Raw genomic sequence first — 20,197 nt, forward strand, 5'->3', positions numbered from 1 at the left:
CTCCACTAATAATGCCAAGTTTACCTGTTTCCTAAAAATAATTACACAAAATACGCTTCCATTTCAAATATTATACATTTATTTTCATCTTTCTCTATCAAATATGAGACAAGCCCTTAAATCAAGTGTAAAAGAAAACATTTGTCCAAGACAAGCAGAAGTATTGACATTTATTGGAGGACCAAAACTGACAGACAGAAAAAACATTTTGACAAATAAAAACAGAACTATTTTTTCTATATAAATCTCAATAAATAAATGCACTTAAAATGCTCCAAGTAAGAACTTTACCTAATGTTTTATTAATTTCATTGACCATCTATAATGTCCATATTTATTTTCCACCTTAGTTCCAACAAATTATAGATTTTAGCACAATTTACAGTTTATCATTTAAAAAAAATTTGTTTTTACTCTTTACTTGTAGATTCATTTATGACTCTTAAATGTTTATTTTTATCGTTTTTTTCCCCCAAAACTCTTCTTTTTTTTTTTCCAGGAGTTGTTTTTACATGTCTCATGTTTTTACTTTACCTTATGCATTTCTGCTTTATTGTGCAAATAAGGTGGGCAGTGATATTTTTCTAATGTCAGCTGGCTGTGGGGACAATCTTCTCGGGTTGTCCTTCTCGGGTAAGTTCAACTATTGGCCAACAGATCTGCACATGGATTCTGCTCCTTCCTGTCTGCTGACCAATAGTGGAGGAGCTGACCCAAGAAAGACAGCACACCTTATTTGCAAAATGAGGCCTAATACAAGACAGATATATGTAAAAATAACAATTAAAAAGACTTGGGGGAAGGGGACACACACACACACACACACACACTTAAGACATGACTGCATCTACAAGTAAAGGACAAACACACATATGTATTAAATTATGTGCTAAAAAAATAGTTTGTAGGAAATAAGCTGGAAAAATATCAAGGTAACTTATAAGATATGAGGTAAAGATCTCTTATTTATTTAATTGGTGCATTTTAAGTGTATTTTATAGGCGAGTTTCAGTCCTCCATAGAAATTAGACCATTATTTTAAAAACATTCTAACCACGTTGAACAGTGGCAGTGCAAAGTCAATACAACTAGCTACCATCTCTCAAAAACAGTCCAAAAAGTGCAAAATGATCAGTGTGTCAAACTTACAAAAACCCTGAGAGGTTTTCCACGAATTCAGCACAATACTAAATGTTTTAGTGCATAACCATTAGTATTAACATTTAGAAAATGCAAACAAGGCATGTTTCCATCAAATGGCTTTGAACAAAATCAATCAGGATACACAAAGTAATTACATCAAATTTTGACATTATGCATGGCTGTAGTAAACAGGAAGTAATGTCTCTTAACAAGGACTAAAAATAAGTATTTGCAAACACAAATGCTACAAAAAGATTTTTAAGAAATGATATCAAGAAAGAGGAATAGGTAAATATGTAAACAGTTTTTGTAAACAGTTCTTGCATCACACATCCTGATGACAGTTGATGGATCTTGGCCAGATATGTAGCGTGGGATCTCTCTCATCTCTTGTAGTGTGTCCTGCAAGAGATGAGACATGCAGTAAGATGAATATCTTTTAACAAAAATAGCAAATCTGCAACAGACTGGCGACCCGTCCAGGGTGAACCCCGCCTCTCTCCCGGAACATTAGCTGGGGATAGGCACCAGCAACCCTCCCGACCCCATTAGGGACAAGGGTGCATAGAAAATGGATGGATGGATGGAAAAATAGCAAATTATGCCTTGTTTTCAAGTCATCTTCAGTTCTGCTCACATCTTTTGCAAGGCAGTCCAAAATGTCTTTGAGTGACTGCTTCTTTCCAGATTTGGTTGCTGCTTTGTAGACCTCCAGCAGTCTCAGAACAAGGCCATCAAGTTTGTCAACAAAAGATTCCAGAAGGTCTGCGGTGACCATTATTGTAAATTCTGCCCTAATCTGAGGTGATAGAATATAAAACTTGCATTGCAGGTAGATTGTAGGAAAGCATTGATTAATGCCTGGTCTTAAAATTAGTTAACTAGACTTGTAGCTATTACTTTGTGTCCATTGTTGGACACCACAAACCCGATCGATCCGTTATACCTAGGATTTCTGTCGGCTAATGTGTGGTCTCTCAGGTTTTGAAAATGGGCCGTCAATCAACCGACAGCTCTAAGATTGTGTGCACTGGACATTACACTAAGGAAATGAGGAAGGGAGGGTCAGTGGAGAACACTCGAGTGGAGCCTTTTTTCATTCAATGTCATCAACAGAAAGAGAAAAAGGCCGGAAGAGACGATAAAGCCGATAATTAAAATGATGTTGATAGTTTTAATTTATCGTACGATTAATTGATTTATCGCGATAGGCCTACATGTTACATACAGACACTCATTTTGATTTCTAACACAAGTAACACAGCTGTAAGACATATACTGTGGCACGCTTATATACATATACTTACTCAGAAGGCGTGTACCTATAAAGCCGGACACATTGCCTGCGTGTTTAGCCATGTTAATCTCCAGCACATAGTTTGCATGGCTGCTGTAACCGAGTAAGTCTGCCACCTTTGCCCTTAGTTGGATTAGCTGTTCAAGAATCGTCGTCTTCACCTGGGGAAAAGTAAAAAGCAAAAAACCAAAAACAAACAAGAAAAACATCTGAATCACATTGTCAGAAATGACTAATCTAACAGAAAAATTATGATTCGAAAGTTTAAAGCTATTCATAGTGTTTGAACGGAATCCCTGAATTATCTTTTTAAGGAAGAGAATGGGGTTGTTGGTAAGTGGAATTCCAGACCTACCTGTTTACACCTGCTGTGGAAAGCTGTTTCCATCTTCCTCCGGGTCTCAGGATTGTGGCACCTCTTCATCATTTTCTGCCAAAACACACACCACATAAAACACTTTATTTGTGGATTTGAGGCCATTCTAAAAACAAAACAAAAGAAAGCATGAAAAATTCACTACACCCAACAGAGCAGTCCAGTGGTATCCAAACTTTTATCCAAATGTTTTGCGACCGAGGCCAAAAATGTCGAGATGAAAGAAAAATGTGCCTTTTTATGTTTTATCTGCTAAATGTGAAAGATCTTTTTGAAAGAAACAAAACAGACTTTTTTGAAGAGGGATCCGTAAACCATTGTAGATCCAAAGCATAGAAAAGGTTTTCAACAATTGTCACTTTAAAAGACAGGCAAACTGTTTCCTTATGTTTTGAGTTCATTGTGGGCTAGAATACTTTTTTTTTGCCTCCAGGGGATCTTTTTGTGGGCTCTAGTGTCCCTTATATGACAGTAGGCTGACAGGAAAGAGGGTGTCAGAGGGGGGAAAATATGCGGCAAACGTCACCGGGTCCGGGAATCGAACCTGCGACGGCCGCGTCGAGGACTGAAGGCCTCCATGTGGGTTGCGCTATCCCCTACGCCACCACAGCACGCCCAAGAATACTTTTTTTATTCCACTAGAATGGGAGGTGGGTCACTCTTTCTTCCCAGTAATAGTTACTGGACGTTTATGGTTCTGTTAACTTTTTTTACTTTAAATTTTAACTGCCTTTGAAACTGTTGTTTATAAAGTCCATATATAAAGGTTCTCACTGTCCACTAGAGGCCGCTGTAAGCTCATCATGCAGAGCAAAAAACCGTGAAAGGCTTCATTATTGTCAACCATACAGTGTATTCAATGTATTCAAATGTATATCCATTGGCTTAAATAGCAGCCATTGGATATAACAGCTATTCTAATGTTTAAAAGTCTGTGTAAAGAGAGTCCTTTTCTTTAAACGACTTTCAACCTTCAGGCTTTCTATTGGCTATAAGTATGTCATGTGACCAGAAACAAAGCAAAACGGTTTCCTTTTCACACAAGCTTTTAGTCTAATTTGGCTCATTCATCTTTATTTTCCACTGCAAAACAAGATCAGTGATTTACAAACAACAATTTCTCTTCACACTACTTGTTCTGTGAGTGAATAAATGTTAAAGTTTCTAAACCGTGAGTCGGTATAGGGTGGATGAGATTGATATGGTTTCCTCCCCAGTTATTTGGTATCGCTTCTCGGCCTTTTGGCTAAGATCAAGTGTAGTATCTGTTCTTATCAGTTTAATATCTGATACGTCCCCTACCCGGGGACCATATATTAAATTGATTTTTGGAGCAGGGAGATGGAATAGGGGCTTGCTCCGTCCACTCCACGCATCGACCTGGTATTGCAGTACCTCCAGGAACGGTGCACCCCCCTTTTGATGTTAAATGAAAATTATAAAATACAGCTACCAGATTCGCAGGTTCATCCTTGTTCTTTGGATTTAGTTTTATCTTGCCATAATCCTTTAAATTGTTTTATTTGTTTTTAACCATTATACTCATGACTCTCACCTTCTCTACCATAAATGTTAGGAGTGTGAAGTCACGAGTTAGAGCTCAGAGCGTTTAGTCCTTTTTAAGTTCCATACAGTCGGATTTGTTTTTATTACAAGAAATGTGCACTTCCGTTTTTAACGAATTACACCCGGTGGCAGGATTTGTGGCCACGTCCGTCTATATGGAGCGGGTCAAATAAAAATAAAAATGATGGCGTGGCCATTTTAATTAACAATCCGCACATCTTGGTGAAGGGGAGCACCGTGGTGAAAGTGGGAAGAGCACTTTTAGCAAATCTAACTTTTAACGGACAGGATTTTAACCTCTTGAATATTTATGGTTTTAGTGATAAACATGACAGGTACGAATTTTTAGAGGATCTGCAGCCCCACATGCAATTAACAGACTGTTTTAGATTTATGCATCCCGGAGAGGAGGGCCACACCTGGTTCAGTGATGATGGCGCTAAGGCCTCTCGTATAGACTATTTCTTCATAAGGGACGTTGCATTACTTTAACCAGCAATAGTAGTTCAGGGAGGAGATTGCGCCCTAACGGATGCTAGATTGTCACCGGTTTTCTTTTCCGATCACCTCCTTCTGTCCTGCACGCTTTCACTTCCTTCAGGTGTGACGACCGGGAGAGGTCTGTGGAAACTCAACCGCTCCCTGCTGGAGGACCAGGTTCTGGTCGGCCAGTACAGGGAGCGGTACCGCGAATGGCAGGCCCTCCGAGACCTATACGAAACACGAGCACAGTGGTGGGAGATGGTGAAGGGTAGGACCCAGACTTTCTTTCGACTTGCAGGGAAAAATAAAAATAAAAAAGAACAAGGATGCATGATGGGGCTGCAGAAAAGACTTCAAAGATATCACCTTTTAAATCAACAGGGTATGGATTTTAATAAAGAAATAAGGGAAATAAAAAAGGAAATGAATTTTTTAGCAGAAATAAAGAGTAAGGGAGTGATTTTAAGAAGCAGAGAACGAGAGATAGAAGAAGGAGAAAAATGTACAAGATACTTTTTTAAGAAAATTATAAATAACCCGAGTTTTATTTCCGAACTAAAATCGGAGAATGGAAATATTGTCTGTAGTATAGAAGAAAAGAAAAAAACGATAGAAGATTTTTATGGCGAATTATATGCAGAGAAAATAGTAAAAGACGAAAACATAAAAGACACTTTGGATTTTTTAGATAAAAGTATAAAAGAAAATAGTTTTTTAGAGCAGGCTTTTACCCTTTTAGAACTTTTACAAACAGTGAAGAGTTTTAAGAGGAAAATATCCGGGCTCGGATGGACTCCCTTTGGAATTTTATCTAACATTCTGGGATATTTTAGCACCTGATTTAATTGTTGTTTTTATGGATTTTAACAAACTAGACACACTCCCCGATAGTTTTAGAACAGGAATAGTTACCCTTTTATATAAACATAAAGATAAGACAGACCTCAAAAACTGGAGACCCATAACCCTTTTAAATGTAGATTGTAAGATTTTTAGCAAACTTTTAGCAGCCAGGATGCGTCGAGTGATGGGGGATCTAATCCACCCGGATCAAGCCTGCGCCGTGCCGGGAAGGAGGATCACGGACAGCCTCGTACTGATCCGAGACACCATCTGTTTTGCGAGAGACAGAAACATTCGGCTGATAGTCTTAAATCTAGATTTTGAGAAAGCTTTCGATCGGGTCTCGCACCAGTACCTCTTTCAGGTATTGCGAAAAATGGGTTTTCCAGGGAGGTTTGTAGAGTGGGTGGGACTGCTGTATAGAGACATCTCCAGCAGATTTTTGGTTAACGGGTTTCTGACAAAAGCAGTGAAAGTGAACTGCGGTGTCCGTCAGGGTTGCCCGTTATCCGCCCTTCTCTATGTGGCCTGCATCGAGCCACTGGCGCAGATCTTGAGAAGGGACCCACAGATTTTAGGTGTAACTATACCGGGGAGTGGAGGGCAGGTAGCTAAATGTCTTTTATATATGGATGATTTTAACATTTTAGTTACGACCTTTTATCAGTAGATAGAGTCTTTCAACTAACGGAGTGGTTTGGGAAGGCATCAGGGGCTAAATTAAATAAAGAAAAAACAAAGGCACTATTTTATGGATCATGGAGGGAAAACGACAAGATAGGATGTAAGCTGCAAACTATGGAAGAAGATCTGAAGATACTGGGTGTGAAATTTGATAAAAATGGAGAAGGAAAAACAAACTGGGTAGAGATAGTAAGAAGAGTAAAGCAACGACTGGGATTCTGGGGGATGAGGAAATTGACACTTGAAGGAAAGATTTTAATAGTAAAGGCAGTAATTTTACCAGTGTTTTTACTTACTAGTTCTGTTTTTATTCCTCCCAGGAGAGTGTTTTTAGAACTGCAGCGTGCCATCTTTTATTTTATCTGGGACTCCAAATGGGAACGACTAAGACGAGAAGTGATGTACAAACCAAAGGGGAAAGGAGGGAAAGGAGTCCCAGATCTTTACTTGGTTTTAGGCAGTCACTACACTAGCATCCACGTACAACAGGCTTTAGACATTTCAAAAAATAAAAAAACAAACGATATGAACAAATTCTGGTCTGGATCCTACCTTAGAAAATTAAAACTGATAAAAAGTGATTTTAGAACTCCGGTAGCTTTTAATCTTCCCCCGGCATATGCTTTTATACGGACATTTTTAGAACATTTTAAGCTTGAAGGAGAAGAGAGTAGGATTTTAACCAAATCTCGTTTTATTATTTCTGTTGTGCAGGACCGGGAACAAGTGACACCAGTGCGCGGCCTCCTGAATGGAGACGCCACCACCGTTTGGCGCAACGTGATCCATCCCGTCCTTCCGAACAGACTCCAGGACCTGTCCTGGATGGTGGCTCATGGGATCCTGCCGGTCAGAGCCGTAATGCACTCCCGCGGCATGTCTGCGTCGCCCATCTGCCCCCGACCCGGTTGTGGCGCGCCGGAGTCGGTGAGGCACCTGCTGTGGGAGTGCAGCGCTGCTGTGGACCTGTGGGCAAAAGCCGGCTCCTTGCAATTCCCACACTTGCCAGCAAGGGAGGTCCTAAATGCACAATTAGTGCTGTACGGGGTGAGCCACCAGAAAAAGACCAAAAAGGACTTTGAGGAGATGTGGCTCACCCTAGCCACCATCAAAGACGCCATCTGGACCTCCAGAAACTTGCTGGTGAGTAGGCGCAGGCAGATGCCCCCGGTGGCTGTGATCCGGATGGTGGCAGCAAGAAGAGAAACATCGAGGGCTGCAGGTGGCGCGCCAAGGACACAGCCACCAAGAAGAATCGCCTGTGCCTCCGTGGACGAAGGAGCCGGTAACCCACAAACAGAGGTCCAAGCAGCGGCGGCCTGGCTCTCCGGGTGAGGCAGGAGGGAAGGAGCATCAGGGCAGGCTTCCCCTCTGAGTACCACCACTGTTTGGAAGAACGGGACGGCTCCGAACTTTGTAAGGAGTCATCCCGGTCCTGTACAACTCTTAACATCCGGAGTCTTTGTGTTTTTTATCCTTGTTCTTAACTCTTTTTAGCTTGAAATGGAAACTGTATTTATTTATTTAAAGGAAAAGAAAAATTTCTGTATAACAGTAAAATGCCGTGTATTTAAAAAGCTCTAAGTAATAATAAAAAAATGTTCAAAAGAAAAAATCTGTTCTTATCAGTTTATATATATATATATCTATATATATAGATCTATATAGATACACACATTTCTGGCTGCTCCGTAAATTTGGCCACGCTTCTTCTCCATGCTTTGTGCTATTTTCACCACTTTTATACTACTCAGCTTGCTCTCCTAATGCCAGCTATATCTCTTGGTATTCATAACCTTTATACTTTTTATAATATGAAGCTTTTGATGAATTTTTCACCCCATGGGGGAAACCTCTCCATTGCGTTTCCCCCAAGCCTACACTACCAGGGGAAGGAACGTTGACATGACTTAGTTATCCAGATTTGAGAATCAGTAAATGAATTACTAAAATGTACAAACTTTTGATGATCATCAAATTTGAGAATTACAATATAAAATGTCTGTTGTCTTTCACAGTGGATGTTTTAGGTCCTGCCTGTTAATGGCAATCAATCATCCAGTCTTGGAGCTGTCGTGGAGGACACAAGGCAGTGGCCATTTTGAAGTTGGACAGTCTAACAGGTTTAATGCTGTTTGACACCTGGGAATAATTTGAGCTTTTGAAATCTTAAACAGCAGTTCTCTAACTACGTCATCATTGCCACAGAGAAGCTGAATGATGTCTCGGCAGATTTTTCTCTCCATCTCGTCAAAAAAGACAAAATCTATGTCTTTTACTTCTTCCAGAGTTTTGGGGCAAGCCTTTTGTGGACAGGGTCAGTGTGCCTCATTTCGTAAGCTGCATATATAAATCAATTGCCAAAGGATTTTTTTCCACCATGTGTCTTCTTTCAGCTTCTGTTCCCTGTTTGAAACCCATCTCCTTTGCGTCCCTCAAAAATTGTTCCGGGTCCATGTCTGCCTGAGTATAATCCTCACTCACGCAATTTTCATCAGAGTACAAGTCCTCAGTAGGAAAAAAAAAGTCTCTCTGATTTTTCTTTTAGTAGATGTAAACATTTTCTTTGGGGGAACAGGATTATCAAGGTGGCGTATGAATTTGTTCACAATAACGGCATGTCCATCTGGGTGGTCCAGAAGGGCAATTAAATTAAGTCCGGAAGCAAAGTGGAAGGCATCTCTGGCAATACTTTGGAAAATTCTCCCACTTAGTTCTTCTGATACCTCAGAAAGAACATCCACATTTAATTCTCCTGTTTTTGTCCACAGTAAGAGCAAAACTTTCCGGTGTTGTTCATGAAAGATTTCTTTGACGAGATGCAGACTTGGTTCGTCTGCCGCTTTTTCAATGACTTGCCAGAGAATTTTGCTGAGAAAATTCTTTTTCCTGTAATCCGGTGTTGTTCGACCTGGATGGACTCTGTTGGAGCAAGTCTTTTTTACTTTTGTCCACAATGAGTCCTTAGGTCTCACAGGAACTTCGCTCTGGGAGCTTTCTTCAGTCATCTTTATTCGTGCTATTCAAAATGTCCAAATTAATTTTGTGTTGGCTGACTGGAGAATTAACTGATCAGTTGGTGATGTCATGGACTTTATGACTTTACAAGTCTGAACTGGAAGTGACCTGTGAAGCTAGGGAACCATTGGTCCCTCCACTTTACCGCCCTACCTATTTTTATTTGTGTGAATGCTGTAGGCATTCATTCACACTATTGAGTTCCACATTTCTTATGATCTTATGATCACATATATTCGTGCAATGAAAAAACTAACACATGTAAATATTTTCCTTTTGAATTTTAACGCTTCTTTTTACTCGACACGCAGCATCAGAGGTGTCACCGAAGCGTTTGGGGACTTTCTTTTCCTGCTAGTTAGAAACTTTTCCCATGTCCAGCCGTCGGTGTAAAGTTTCAGCGGAATTCCTTCACCCCAAGTTATTTCCAGGCTGGAATAACCTTCACACAACAGCTGAAAGTTCACAAGAAATCTTAACGATCAACAGCAAAACCTCTGAATGTCCCTCACACGCACACATTTTTTTTTAACCATGCACGTACGACCGTACAAAGCGGTAATCCTGTAATCGCACACATGTTGAACAGCAGGAAGCAGATGCACGGCATACCTGCAAAGTGTTCTGCACACTGCAACCATTAACGCACACATGCCACCGGATTGTCATGCGCTTATATCTTTACCAGGGCAGAAAACAAAACTCTTCCGGGCTTACTGTCGCTACTACAATCCCAGAAGCTGCGCTCCTGTCGACGCTTTCTCTTCGCGTGTGTGACACGGGAAAAAAATAAAAAGCTCTAGCTTCCGCAGCCCAGAGCGCATGCGCCGGGGGAAGGAAACACTCGCCCCGTCCTCATGACGCGGTGGCAAACAGACATCTGAGGAGCTCAGGTAAGGTGGGCGGGAGGGAAGACACCGATCATTATCTTTTAACGTAGTTATTACGAATACGCAGGTTTAATAGTTGATGCTTAATCAGTTCGGAGATGTTTTCTTCTTCTCCTTCTCAGAGGGTTGTGTTTGTTTCAGTCTGCGTACAGCATCACTCCGGCTGCAGAGCATTGTAGTTCAGATTACGCTGTTTTAAAAGCAGCCAACGCCCGGCTGCGTGTCCTATAGCCCGTCAGAGCTGATAAATGTGTGCGTTTTTTTAACAGCAAAAAGTGTGCATTATGAATGAAAACACCCCAGTTCCTCCCTTCTTACATCACAGCTCCCGCATCACTGCATGTAGCCGTGTGTCAACACACAACACACACACGGTAAGGGAGGAGTGGGCTGTGCCAGCCGGACCAGAATGAACAGAACAGCGAATGGCATCAGCACGTGACGGAATATGAGGCAGTGTTTGTGTTTTTTCAGCATGCAGACGATGTTCCGACCGTCATCGCTTTATCATAGCTCCCCTGCTGCACCGATTATCAGGTCAGGCGCACGGGAAGCACAGTGGAGCTGCAACCAACGTGTGAATGCAACAACAATAAATATGTCCGAATTATGCAATGAGTTGTCCTGGAAACAAGGGACTGCGTGAAAGGCCGGTGTCTTTATTATATTTGATTCATGATAAAGTGGCTGGATGAGCCAGGAGGGAGTCAGCCTCGTATGTTATGATGCTTCTTTAATCAAGAGTACCATCAGCACTATAGGACTAAATATCATAGGACTACAATATATATATAAGGGTTTATCTGCACACTGGTACATCTAAACAAAAAAAAAACTTAAATTGTAACAATTTTCAAGTTGTAATAGAAAATTTTAACTTTTCAATTGTAAAAGTTTGCATAATACATTGTGCAAATTTATCATGCATAAATTTGCAAATTTGCATAATTATGTAACATAATTATTATGCAAATGATCATTTGCATGATATATTGACATCATTTGCCAAAGAAGCTGGATGATCACAGTGCTGTATCTTAGCACATTCATGGAAAAGTTAAGTGGAAGGACAAAGTGTGGGAGGAAACATTTGAGTAATCACAGCCTTAAGAGGACTGTCAAGCAAAGTCCTATAAGCTGATTGTCATCAACAAAAATACTGAACTTTTTTTTTAACAATCTCTCTTTTTTTTAGATGTACCTGTGTCAAATCTTCTCCAAAAACATCCCTGAAGTGGATGGAATCTAATAAACTAGTAACAATGTAACAATTTATGGTACATTTCAGCAAACTACTCTTCATTTCCTTGTGCATCTCACAGTTTATTTACTGGGTGAGATGCTTTATAAACAGCACCTGTGCATTTGCCATTAACTTTTTCATATTTTGTCACACTAGCAGCCAAAAACATCCATGCACTTTATTGGGACCAAAGCAGTACCGGTAATACATCATTTTGAAATTCAAGGCAAATGTAATAGTTTTTTTACTTTTTTTTTTCCACTAAGAAAAAATATGAAAATCCGACGTGCATTTCAAATTCAAAAATACTTTATTGATCCCAAAGGGAAATGAAATGTTACTGTAACTTATACTAATTCAAATTCTTCAAAGAGTAATTGTAGGACAACGATAGCTGTTGTCAGGTAAGACCTCCTGTAGCAGTCTGTTTCACAACAAAGACGCCTCTGACCAAATAAATTCTTCCTCTCTTTACTCAGAGTCCGCTAAATAAAATCCAAAGCAACATGTTGCAGCAACAAGAACAAAGAGCCAAAAACATACAGCGGGATCTAAAATGGTTGATTCAGAAATCTTGACTCGGGGATGTAAATTAACACAATACTCAGGCAATCTTACATTCAATCTAAACTCACTTTTTCAGTAGTGTTAATCAGAAAAGTTAACTGTTTGTACTTAACTTTGTTGAAGGAATAACTATATTCAAGTTCCATTTTTTTATGTGTGTTTGTTCATTGTACACTAATCCACTATTCACATTAAAATTCAATCACTCATTGGAATAACAAGGAACTGCAGTTTAAATACTAAAAACTACATTAAAATTACTCAACTGAAAACTGCAGAAATGTATTTCCCATTTTCTGATCATAGTGGATTCGAAATGAGCGCCCTTCTTTTTCCAAACCCGAATCTCCTCCTGTGCTCAACAGTTTCTGGGTCAAAATGGCCGTGGAGAAGCGCCTGGGGTTCGCTATTGTGCAGTTTCTACGAGACCAAACTCATCGCAGTGCTTTAAATTCTGATGAACAAGAGAGCCTGGAGGGTAAGTCAGCTCACCCAACTATTCTGTACACCTGTGCAGAGAACCCACTACAGACAATTGACTTTGTTTTTCTTTTTTATTGGGATTTTACATGATAGGTAAATAAGCCAGAATTTTTCTCCTAGGATGCCTTCCTAGAAGATCAATAGCTCCAATTCACTGAATTGAATCAAGAGCATCTATAAACATCAGATTTAAGGTTTACCACAGACTGGTGACTGGAATTTTGTTTTGACTAGGTCATTCTAAAACATAAATATGGAGCCCTGGCAGCTCCAGAACACTCTCAACGTCTTGGCAGCCTTTTATGGGTTTTCATCCGCAGCTGCCGCGTTTCCTTCCAGGAACCTTCACCAGCTTCATCGACCGCTATGATGCCGGCAGCACCATGCTTCCTAGTGTAGATTAAAACAAATTCCGGAAAGAAATCAGTCGCTTCTCAACTCAGCTCCAATCTAACTACTGGCGCAGTCTCAGTCTGGTTTCCGTTCCCGCCATTGCACTGAAACATCCCCGATAAGAACCGACTGCTACTATTAACCGTCGCGAAGCCGCCTCACTCTGTTATAATTTACTTCCCCTGAGCTGTATGATTATTTCCTCTCTTCAGTTGCGATCCAGTGCTTGGAGACCACTTTCAAGATCAGCTCCAGTGACTGCCACCTCGCTGTATCCCAGCCACTCAGAGAGATATTCCTCAACGCACTGCTCAAGGTGGGTGGTGACGTCTACATCGGTGTAGCACGGTGACATACAAAGGCACATGATGGAAGCAGCTGTTTTAACGCATTGGATGAGAACTGTTAGCAGCTCGCTCCGTTTACCCGCTTTATTGCAAATGTGTAATTTCAAATCGATGCTCTTCAAAGGTCAGTCGCTGGGGTCTTGTAGCAAAGTGAAAGTTGAGGTGTCGTGGTCCTTTCCTTGGTACTAATAGAGGAAAAGAAATCATCTCTAAGAGTTTAATTTATGGTTATTAAATCTCATCTGTGACTTTTCCATGTCACGCAGAACGACAGCCTCACCGTACCAGAGACGTCCCCGTCTCCCGAAGACACAGAACGGGCGGAGCAGCTGAAAAATGAAGGCATGTTGTCAGCAGATGTAAATGCATCGTTACATCTCTGTATTTTGTCAAGCTGCAAGCAAACATTTCACTGTGTTTTATTGGGATTTTAAAGGATTGTCATGATGGGGGTGGTGCAGGCGACGCAGCAAAGTGTCAGATAATATTCAGTCTTTGTTGAATGAATAATAAAACAGAGGAGTTACATAAAGCTCAGAGAATCTTGTAGGAAAACAACAAAAATTGGGAGGAATAACAGAGAATCCAGCAGTGAGGGATTACTGATGGAGGTGGAAATGGCAAGAGAACAGGGAGAGCTAATCACAGATGAATGGATGCAGCTGGGGAAGGAAGCAGGCAGAGGCAAATGAGGAAATGATTAACAGCTGGCAAGGGGAGCAGAATGGAGGGGTGAAAATAAAGGGAAAGAAACTTGAACCTAATACAGAAACATCCATCCATTTTCTTACACCCTTGTCCCTTGTGGCTTTCTCCAGCGAACGTTTTCAAGTCCATAAACGTGTTTTCAATTGCATTTAGGTTTAGACTTTGACTGGGCTATTTGATCTCAACCATTCCCACTGTAGCGTTGGACGTATTGTTGGATCTCATGCTGGGAGTTCACCCTCCATCTCATTCTCAAGTCTTTCACTCTATATGCAACTCCATCCATCATCTCAGAAACTCTTAACCAATCGGAACACAAATAGATGTTGGACAGTGGATTTATTTCTTTACTGCAGCTTAAAAACATTTGCTTTTAAAAAAGGGCTAGGATCTTTTTAAGTAAAAATCTACACCACAACTGTAGATTAGAATCCACAAGGGGCACGCAAAATTAAAAATGCTAAACCCTTCAGCTGCAGTGGAGAGATCCAGCAGTTCTGACCTGCTCAGAGTGACATTTTATTGGGATGGGTTGGATCCACCGGTAGCCTTAAGGAAAAAGGTTCACTGAAAATCAATACAAAGTTGTTGTGAGTGGTTTCTACCCTGACAGGTGGATTACCGCTACGCTGCTATTTATTAATCACAAAGGAAGCAAAATATACTTTTGCTTGTGTTTAAAAAGAGGCTCCAATGGCTTTGGAATCCACACTTCTACATAATCGGGTTGAAAACATATAGAGCATAAAAACATACCCAATATAATGGTCTTAACTCATTTTTTTAGCAAAAGATGATAATTTTTGAAAAAAAAAGAAATAAATAATATATATATATAATGTATATATAAAAATGTATGTATACATTTATATATATATATTTTATTTTGCTTTCAAAAATCATCATCTTTTTATGCCAAAAGATGATTTAGGCACAAAAACAAAATCACTTGGCAAAAAATGACATAGGCCATTATTTTTGATAAGTGACTATACGAAACATTTTGGAAATGTTGGACATTTTTCTCCAGTATCATTACTAATACATGACACTACTGTCTTTTTCCTTTAGAAGATTTTTTTAAAAACCCTCCCACAGCCTTAGCGCAACGCTCAGGAAGTGTGCAGCAGATGTCATGGTCGGACAACGGGGAAGCGATTCTGTCCTGTTAGCCCGTCATTTCCCAAAACCACAACCTCCTAACCCCCCAAAATATCTTCAAATCTTGTGTGGGGTCCACTCAAACCCTCTTAGGACTGCAGGAGGGTTTGAATTGAATCTAAGAAATTAATTATCAATAAAGGGTAATAATTGACCCTCTTGACAATATATTTCAGAAAAGGGACTCCTTTTTTTTCTGTTTCACAATTAGTTGTTTCTGTTGGTTTATCACCTAAAATTATATATTGTCTTGGACTATAAAGGGTTCAAATCATTTACAATTGTTCTCAATTTTTTTAGGGAACAATCACATGAAGGAGGAAAACTACAGATGTGCAGTTGAATGCTACACAAAGGCCATAGATCTGGACCTAAGAAACGCTGTGTATTACTGCAACAGGTACTAAGGACATATAGTTTGTGTCCAATGCTGTGATTCAATTAAGGTCTAATTGTGGTTTTATAACTCCATGTTTTCAAGCCAGTATACCGTCTTCAGCTGCTAATGCAGATTCTATAAGTGACCGCTGATTTATTTATGAATGTATTTTCTTTGTAGAGCTGCTGCTCACAGTAAACTGGGTAATTATACTGAGGCGACTGCAGACTGTGAAAGAGCCATTGGGATTGATCCAACCTACAGCAAAGCGTATGGGAGGATGGGGTGAGTTTATGACCGTAAACTAACAATAAAGCATGCTGTGCTAATACTGGCGTCCCTGGTAAAAGTTGCAGAAATCAAAAGCTTCCAATTGAAAACAAGTCCAAGGATTGTTCATGTCACCAACCATGTGCGACCAGCGCCCATGGTTGGTGACATGAACACATTTAGTTGGTTACTTCAGTGGCTATTTTTTCTGTTACTAATTTCTGATAATTAAGATCAATACACATATTGTTCTCAAATGACTTCGTCTTTTGTCTTTCCCCTTGTAAAAATGAACTAGGCGAAACATATCTGTCACTTAATTTTTTTGCCACGGGAAAGCAGGAAATTGGGGATTAATGTAAAACTTTAGACACACTGTAGGCATTCTGAAGAAATAAGGAAGAAAAGAAAGGTTTGACTACATCCATTGAGGGAGATTTTAATCAGACATTAGCAAGTGTAGCAGTGATAAAAAATATATAAATAAATAACAGTTAGGGATCAGTACATAAGACAACTTGTAATTTTTTTCTTGGATATTTGCTATTACTTTACGTAATACTACTCCAAAGCATTCCCAGAACGTCCTGAGTGCTTACCTAGTAGTGCACTGAAACTTTCGCAGAACCTGCTGGTCACTTCTAGGGAAAGTACCTCCAAAGTTCCATTAAAACTAGCTGGCAGAATCCAGAAAGTAACTGATAAGTTTGGGGAAAGTATCTAGTGTGTTCAATGAAAGTTCGAGCAAATCACTTGAAAAGTATCTGACATGTTCGAGGAAAGTCCAAGGAAAGTACCTGGAAAGTTCCAAAAAAGTACCAACTACATTTAATGAAAGTACCTTGTAAGTTCTAGGACTTTTCTGGTAAATTCCAGACAGTACCCGATGGATTCCATGAATTTGCTTGGAAGGCTTAGGGAAAGTTCCTTAACAATTTAAGAAAGTATCATACAGGTTTCATGAAAGTACCTTGAAAGGCTCAGGACAGTGCCCAGCAGATTCCACTTCTACCAAGGTTATCACAGTTTCTCTCTGGTGAGTTTTGGAAAGTTTTGAGAAGCTATATTCTCAAAATTGTAGAAAGTTCCAGGAAACTACCTCCTGGGATAGTTGCAGAATGTAAGACTACAAGCTGAATCATGCTGCCGTCAACTACACAGATTAGTTTCTGACATTTTCCGTCTGAGATTTCGCTGCTTCCGTACGAGATGTTTTATTTTAGGGTGTTTTACACATTTTTCTTTTTTTTTTTTGGTGGAGGTCCCTGTGTATATTGAATCTGATTTGTCTACTTTGTGTGTGGGTGCAGTTTGGCTTTGACTGCAATGAATAAATATCCAGAGGCGATTTCATACTTCAAGAAAGCCCTGGTTCTAGACCCGGAGAATGACACGTATAAATCCAACCTGAAGATCGCAGAGCAGAAGCATAAAGAAGCTTCCAGCCCAGTGAGTTAAAATGGGAAGTTTTACTTTAGTTATTACTGATTACTTGGTTGTTGTTAACTTAAGCTGGGTTTTTTGTTGTTGTTGTTTTTTAAAAAAAATAAATCTCCAACACTCTGGTACAGATTGCTGCCGGATTGGGATTTGACATGGCAAGTTTAATCAACAACCCAGCCTTCATCAGCATGGTGAGACTCCTGGTAACTCTGTTGTACTTGGAAAAGGTTTTGACGAAAAGCTTGTCGATATAGGCAGCCAGGATCTGCAACACTGGTTCCTATTACCCATTAAAGATACTGCGTTGTTAAAACGTCCTACCCTTAGCTCCTAGCATGTAAAAAACTATGAGACGTGGGCGGGCCAGCCAGGTCAAGCACATGTCTTCAAACCTGCCAAGGTTTTACTGCAGCAACGACAAGACACATCTGAATCCAATAGCAGCTCAGCTGCATTCGGACCCCACAGCAAGGAATTACGAGTCCCGTTTCGTCATAAAACCGCCAATACGATCAGCGGCAAATTGTTCCTTCTACAGCGTTTGTGTGCGATCCGATCGATTTGGGCTCCGTTTCTGTTTGCAGGCCGCGAGCGTCATGCAGAACCAACAAGTCCAGCAGCTGTGAGTGCAATGCAGATTTAACCGTGTTTGGAATCAGCTCAAAAGCATGAATGGAGTCTGTAGTTTTAATAGTTTTTTTTCTTTTCTTTTTTATTGCACTGTCTCTGTGTGCTCAGCATGTCGGGAATGATGTCGAATGCAGTTAGAGGTCCTGCCGCAGGAGTGGGAGGACTGTCTGACATCTCCAGCTTGATTGAGGCGTAAGTGGAAGAGCGAAGACAGAAGTTATGAGTTTCAAGTTATGAGTGTAATATGCATTTTTGCTCCCGTTTATGGAGCTCGGGGAGCTGTTTCCAGGATTCATTCCAGGTGCTGCTGGTATTGATCTGTTTGTCTTTGGCAAGAGAGCAACTGAGCAATAACTCTTCCATATAAAATGATATTGTCAGAGCTCTACCTCCTATTTCTGCAATACTTCATGTCTTCTGCAAAACATAGCTTTATCAGTTTAATAATTTAATTCATGTAAACCATACAACTAGCTTTAACCTAGTTGTAAGGTGGTTAAAGCTTACAACTATCAATGTTTTGGCCTTAACTTGTAAATTCCAAATTATAGCTCACATCGATTAATCCAATTAATTGAAATGATTGTCAAGTAATTTAATAGCCAAATTAATTGATAACTGGAGAATACAGACCACAAATAGGCAATTTGCTGAAAGAACAACACAGCTGTGTTTAGCTGTGGATTAATTGTGATTTTTTTTTTTATCCCATTAATTGTAATCAGTTACTAAAACAATTCATCGCAGCCCTATTCCAAACATCTTTGGGCATTTTCCTAAGAAATATGCAGCTTATTTTTGCATTTCATATTCCCAACCTTTCTGCATGTCAAACAATATAACAAGACTTCCCTCCTTCTTGCCTTTTTTTTTCTCTCCCCCCCCCCCCTATCAGGGGCCAGCAGTTCGCCCAGCAAATCCAGCAGCAGAACCCCGAGCTCATCGAGCAGCTAAGGAACCACATCCGGAGCCGTTCCTTCAGCGGCAGCGCCGAGGAGCACTCATGATTTATTCGGGTATCCTTTCGCTTAAAAGTGGAGCTCCCTCTAGCAGCAGACCGTGCACTCATCCACATCTCGTTTGTACAGCCGTAACAGCTGAGTTCATTTCATTGCAGATGCTCTTTATTTGCCTCCGAAGGAAGAGCAACCATATGGCGCAATAACAATCTCTACACCCATTTCTTTGAGTCAAGTCCCCGGCACGGCTGGTAAGAAGAGACGAGGATTGGGTCGAAGGCACTTTACTTAGACTAAAGAAGAAAGGAAGGAAAAACAAAACAAAACTGGAGACTGGACCATTAAATAAAACATCCCACACAAGTAAGACAACGCCTGGTGATAAAACAGGAGCCTAGATGTCAGTCAGTCCACCAACAGACCATGAAGTGAATATTGTCTCCAGTCAGTCACCGTGTTGGATGTGTCGAAGTCGCTGCCTTCTTCACAGGGTGGAGGATTCATCTCTCTATTCATCATACAGAAAGAGTGGAGGGGGAATGTATTTAAACTGTTCAGCAGGGAAAATTGCAGCTTTTTGTCATACAAATACATCAAGCTTTGTTTGTTTATAATGTTTACGGTAATATTATTTTTATAGCCAGAATCAACTTTTAACACCATACTCGCTTTGTTTGAATAACTATAGTAATAATCATAAAACCCCCCCCAAACATTCAGCCTTTGAATATTACGGGATTCACGTCACTGCTATTGAATGCGTACACTTCATCATTAAGGCAACAATGTAATTGTATTAGCAGTGTTTGCAGCCTGTTCAGTTGGTGACCAACAACATATTCCTACTGTTCGTTTCTGCATGCTCTTAAATCTGGTATTTGAGATCAGAAGCTTTATGGAAACTAATGTATCGCTAAGGCAGCACTTTGCTTTGTCTTAGGAGGAAAAAGAAATAAATGTCTCAAAAGTGACCGCCTCATTTGATTTTTTTTATGGGAAAATAACAAATGTGAGATATATTAATCTTTTTGTAACTTGATGTGGACAATCATGTACAAGGTGTGAAGTGGAAAGATAAATGTTTTCATAAGTTTTTCACAAACAAAAAAAATCAAAAGCTTGTGTTTTTTGGGGATTTTTAACCTTTTTTTGCAGTATTTACAGCCTCAAGTCTTTTGCAGTATATCCCTACTGGCTATGCAAATCTAGAGGAAAAAACTAAAGTCCATTTTCCTGTACGAAATAGCAGCTTGACCATGTTTTCATTCTAGGAATGGTTTAGTCCAGAACTTTCCACCAGGAATAGTAATTTAC

At 40.1% G+C, this 20,197-nt stretch overlaps 2 protein-coding genes and 1 non-coding gene across 4 annotated transcripts; 2 read left to right on the forward strand and 1 right to left on the reverse strand.

The window, feature by feature from the left end:
* Positions 1-1,189: 1,189 nt before the first annotated feature.
* Positions 1,190-10,153, reverse strand: LOC122819272 (neurolysin, mitochondrial-like). 2 transcript variants are annotated; one of them, XM_044095872.1, is made up of 4 exons: positions 10,023-10,153; positions 2,796-2,870; positions 2,466-2,601; positions 1,190-1,545 (listed from the first exon to the last, which is right to left on the reverse strand). In XM_044095872.1, exons 1-4 carry the CDS (start codon positions 10,077-10,079, stop codon positions 1,469-1,471), a joined length of 345 nt encoding a protein of 114 aa, XP_043951807.1. In that variant the 5' UTR covers positions 10,080-10,153; the 3' UTR covers positions 1,190-1,468. The 2 variants fall into 2 exon arrangements, with proteins under 2 accessions (XP_043951807.1, XP_043951806.1); XM_044095871.1 differs by having other exon boundaries at positions 2,451-2,601.
* On the forward strand, positions 4,043-4,233 carry LOC122819767. Its single transcript, XR_006368659.1, has one exon. It is a non-coding gene; the product is annotated as a U2 spliceosomal RNA (small nuclear RNA).
* Positions 10,154-10,233: 80 nt separating the features above from the next.
* Positions 10,234-19,851, forward strand: sgtb (small glutamine rich tetratricopeptide repeat co-chaperone beta). Its single transcript, XM_044095870.1, has 12 exons — positions 10,234-10,303; positions 12,476-12,588; positions 13,199-13,302; positions 13,600-13,675; positions 15,503-15,602; positions 15,762-15,866; positions 17,162-17,300; positions 17,423-17,485; positions 17,879-17,916; positions 18,033-18,116; positions 18,820-18,940; positions 19,042-19,851. The coding sequence occupies exons 2-11, from the start codon at positions 12,489-12,491 to the stop codon at positions 18,929-18,931; spliced, it is 921 nt and encodes a 306-aa protein (XP_043951805.1). The 5' UTR covers positions 10,234-10,303; positions 12,476-12,488; the 3' UTR covers positions 18,932-18,940; positions 19,042-19,851.
* The last annotated feature ends 346 nt before the right edge of the window (positions 19,852-20,197 follow it).

This window comes from Gambusia affinis, linkage group LG17 (assembly GCF_019740435.1).
Source record: "Gambusia affinis linkage group LG17, SWU_Gaff_1.0, whole genome shotgun sequence".
NCBI classification, from domain to species: domain Eukaryota; kingdom Metazoa; phylum Chordata; class Actinopteri; order Cyprinodontiformes; family Poeciliidae; genus Gambusia; species Gambusia affinis.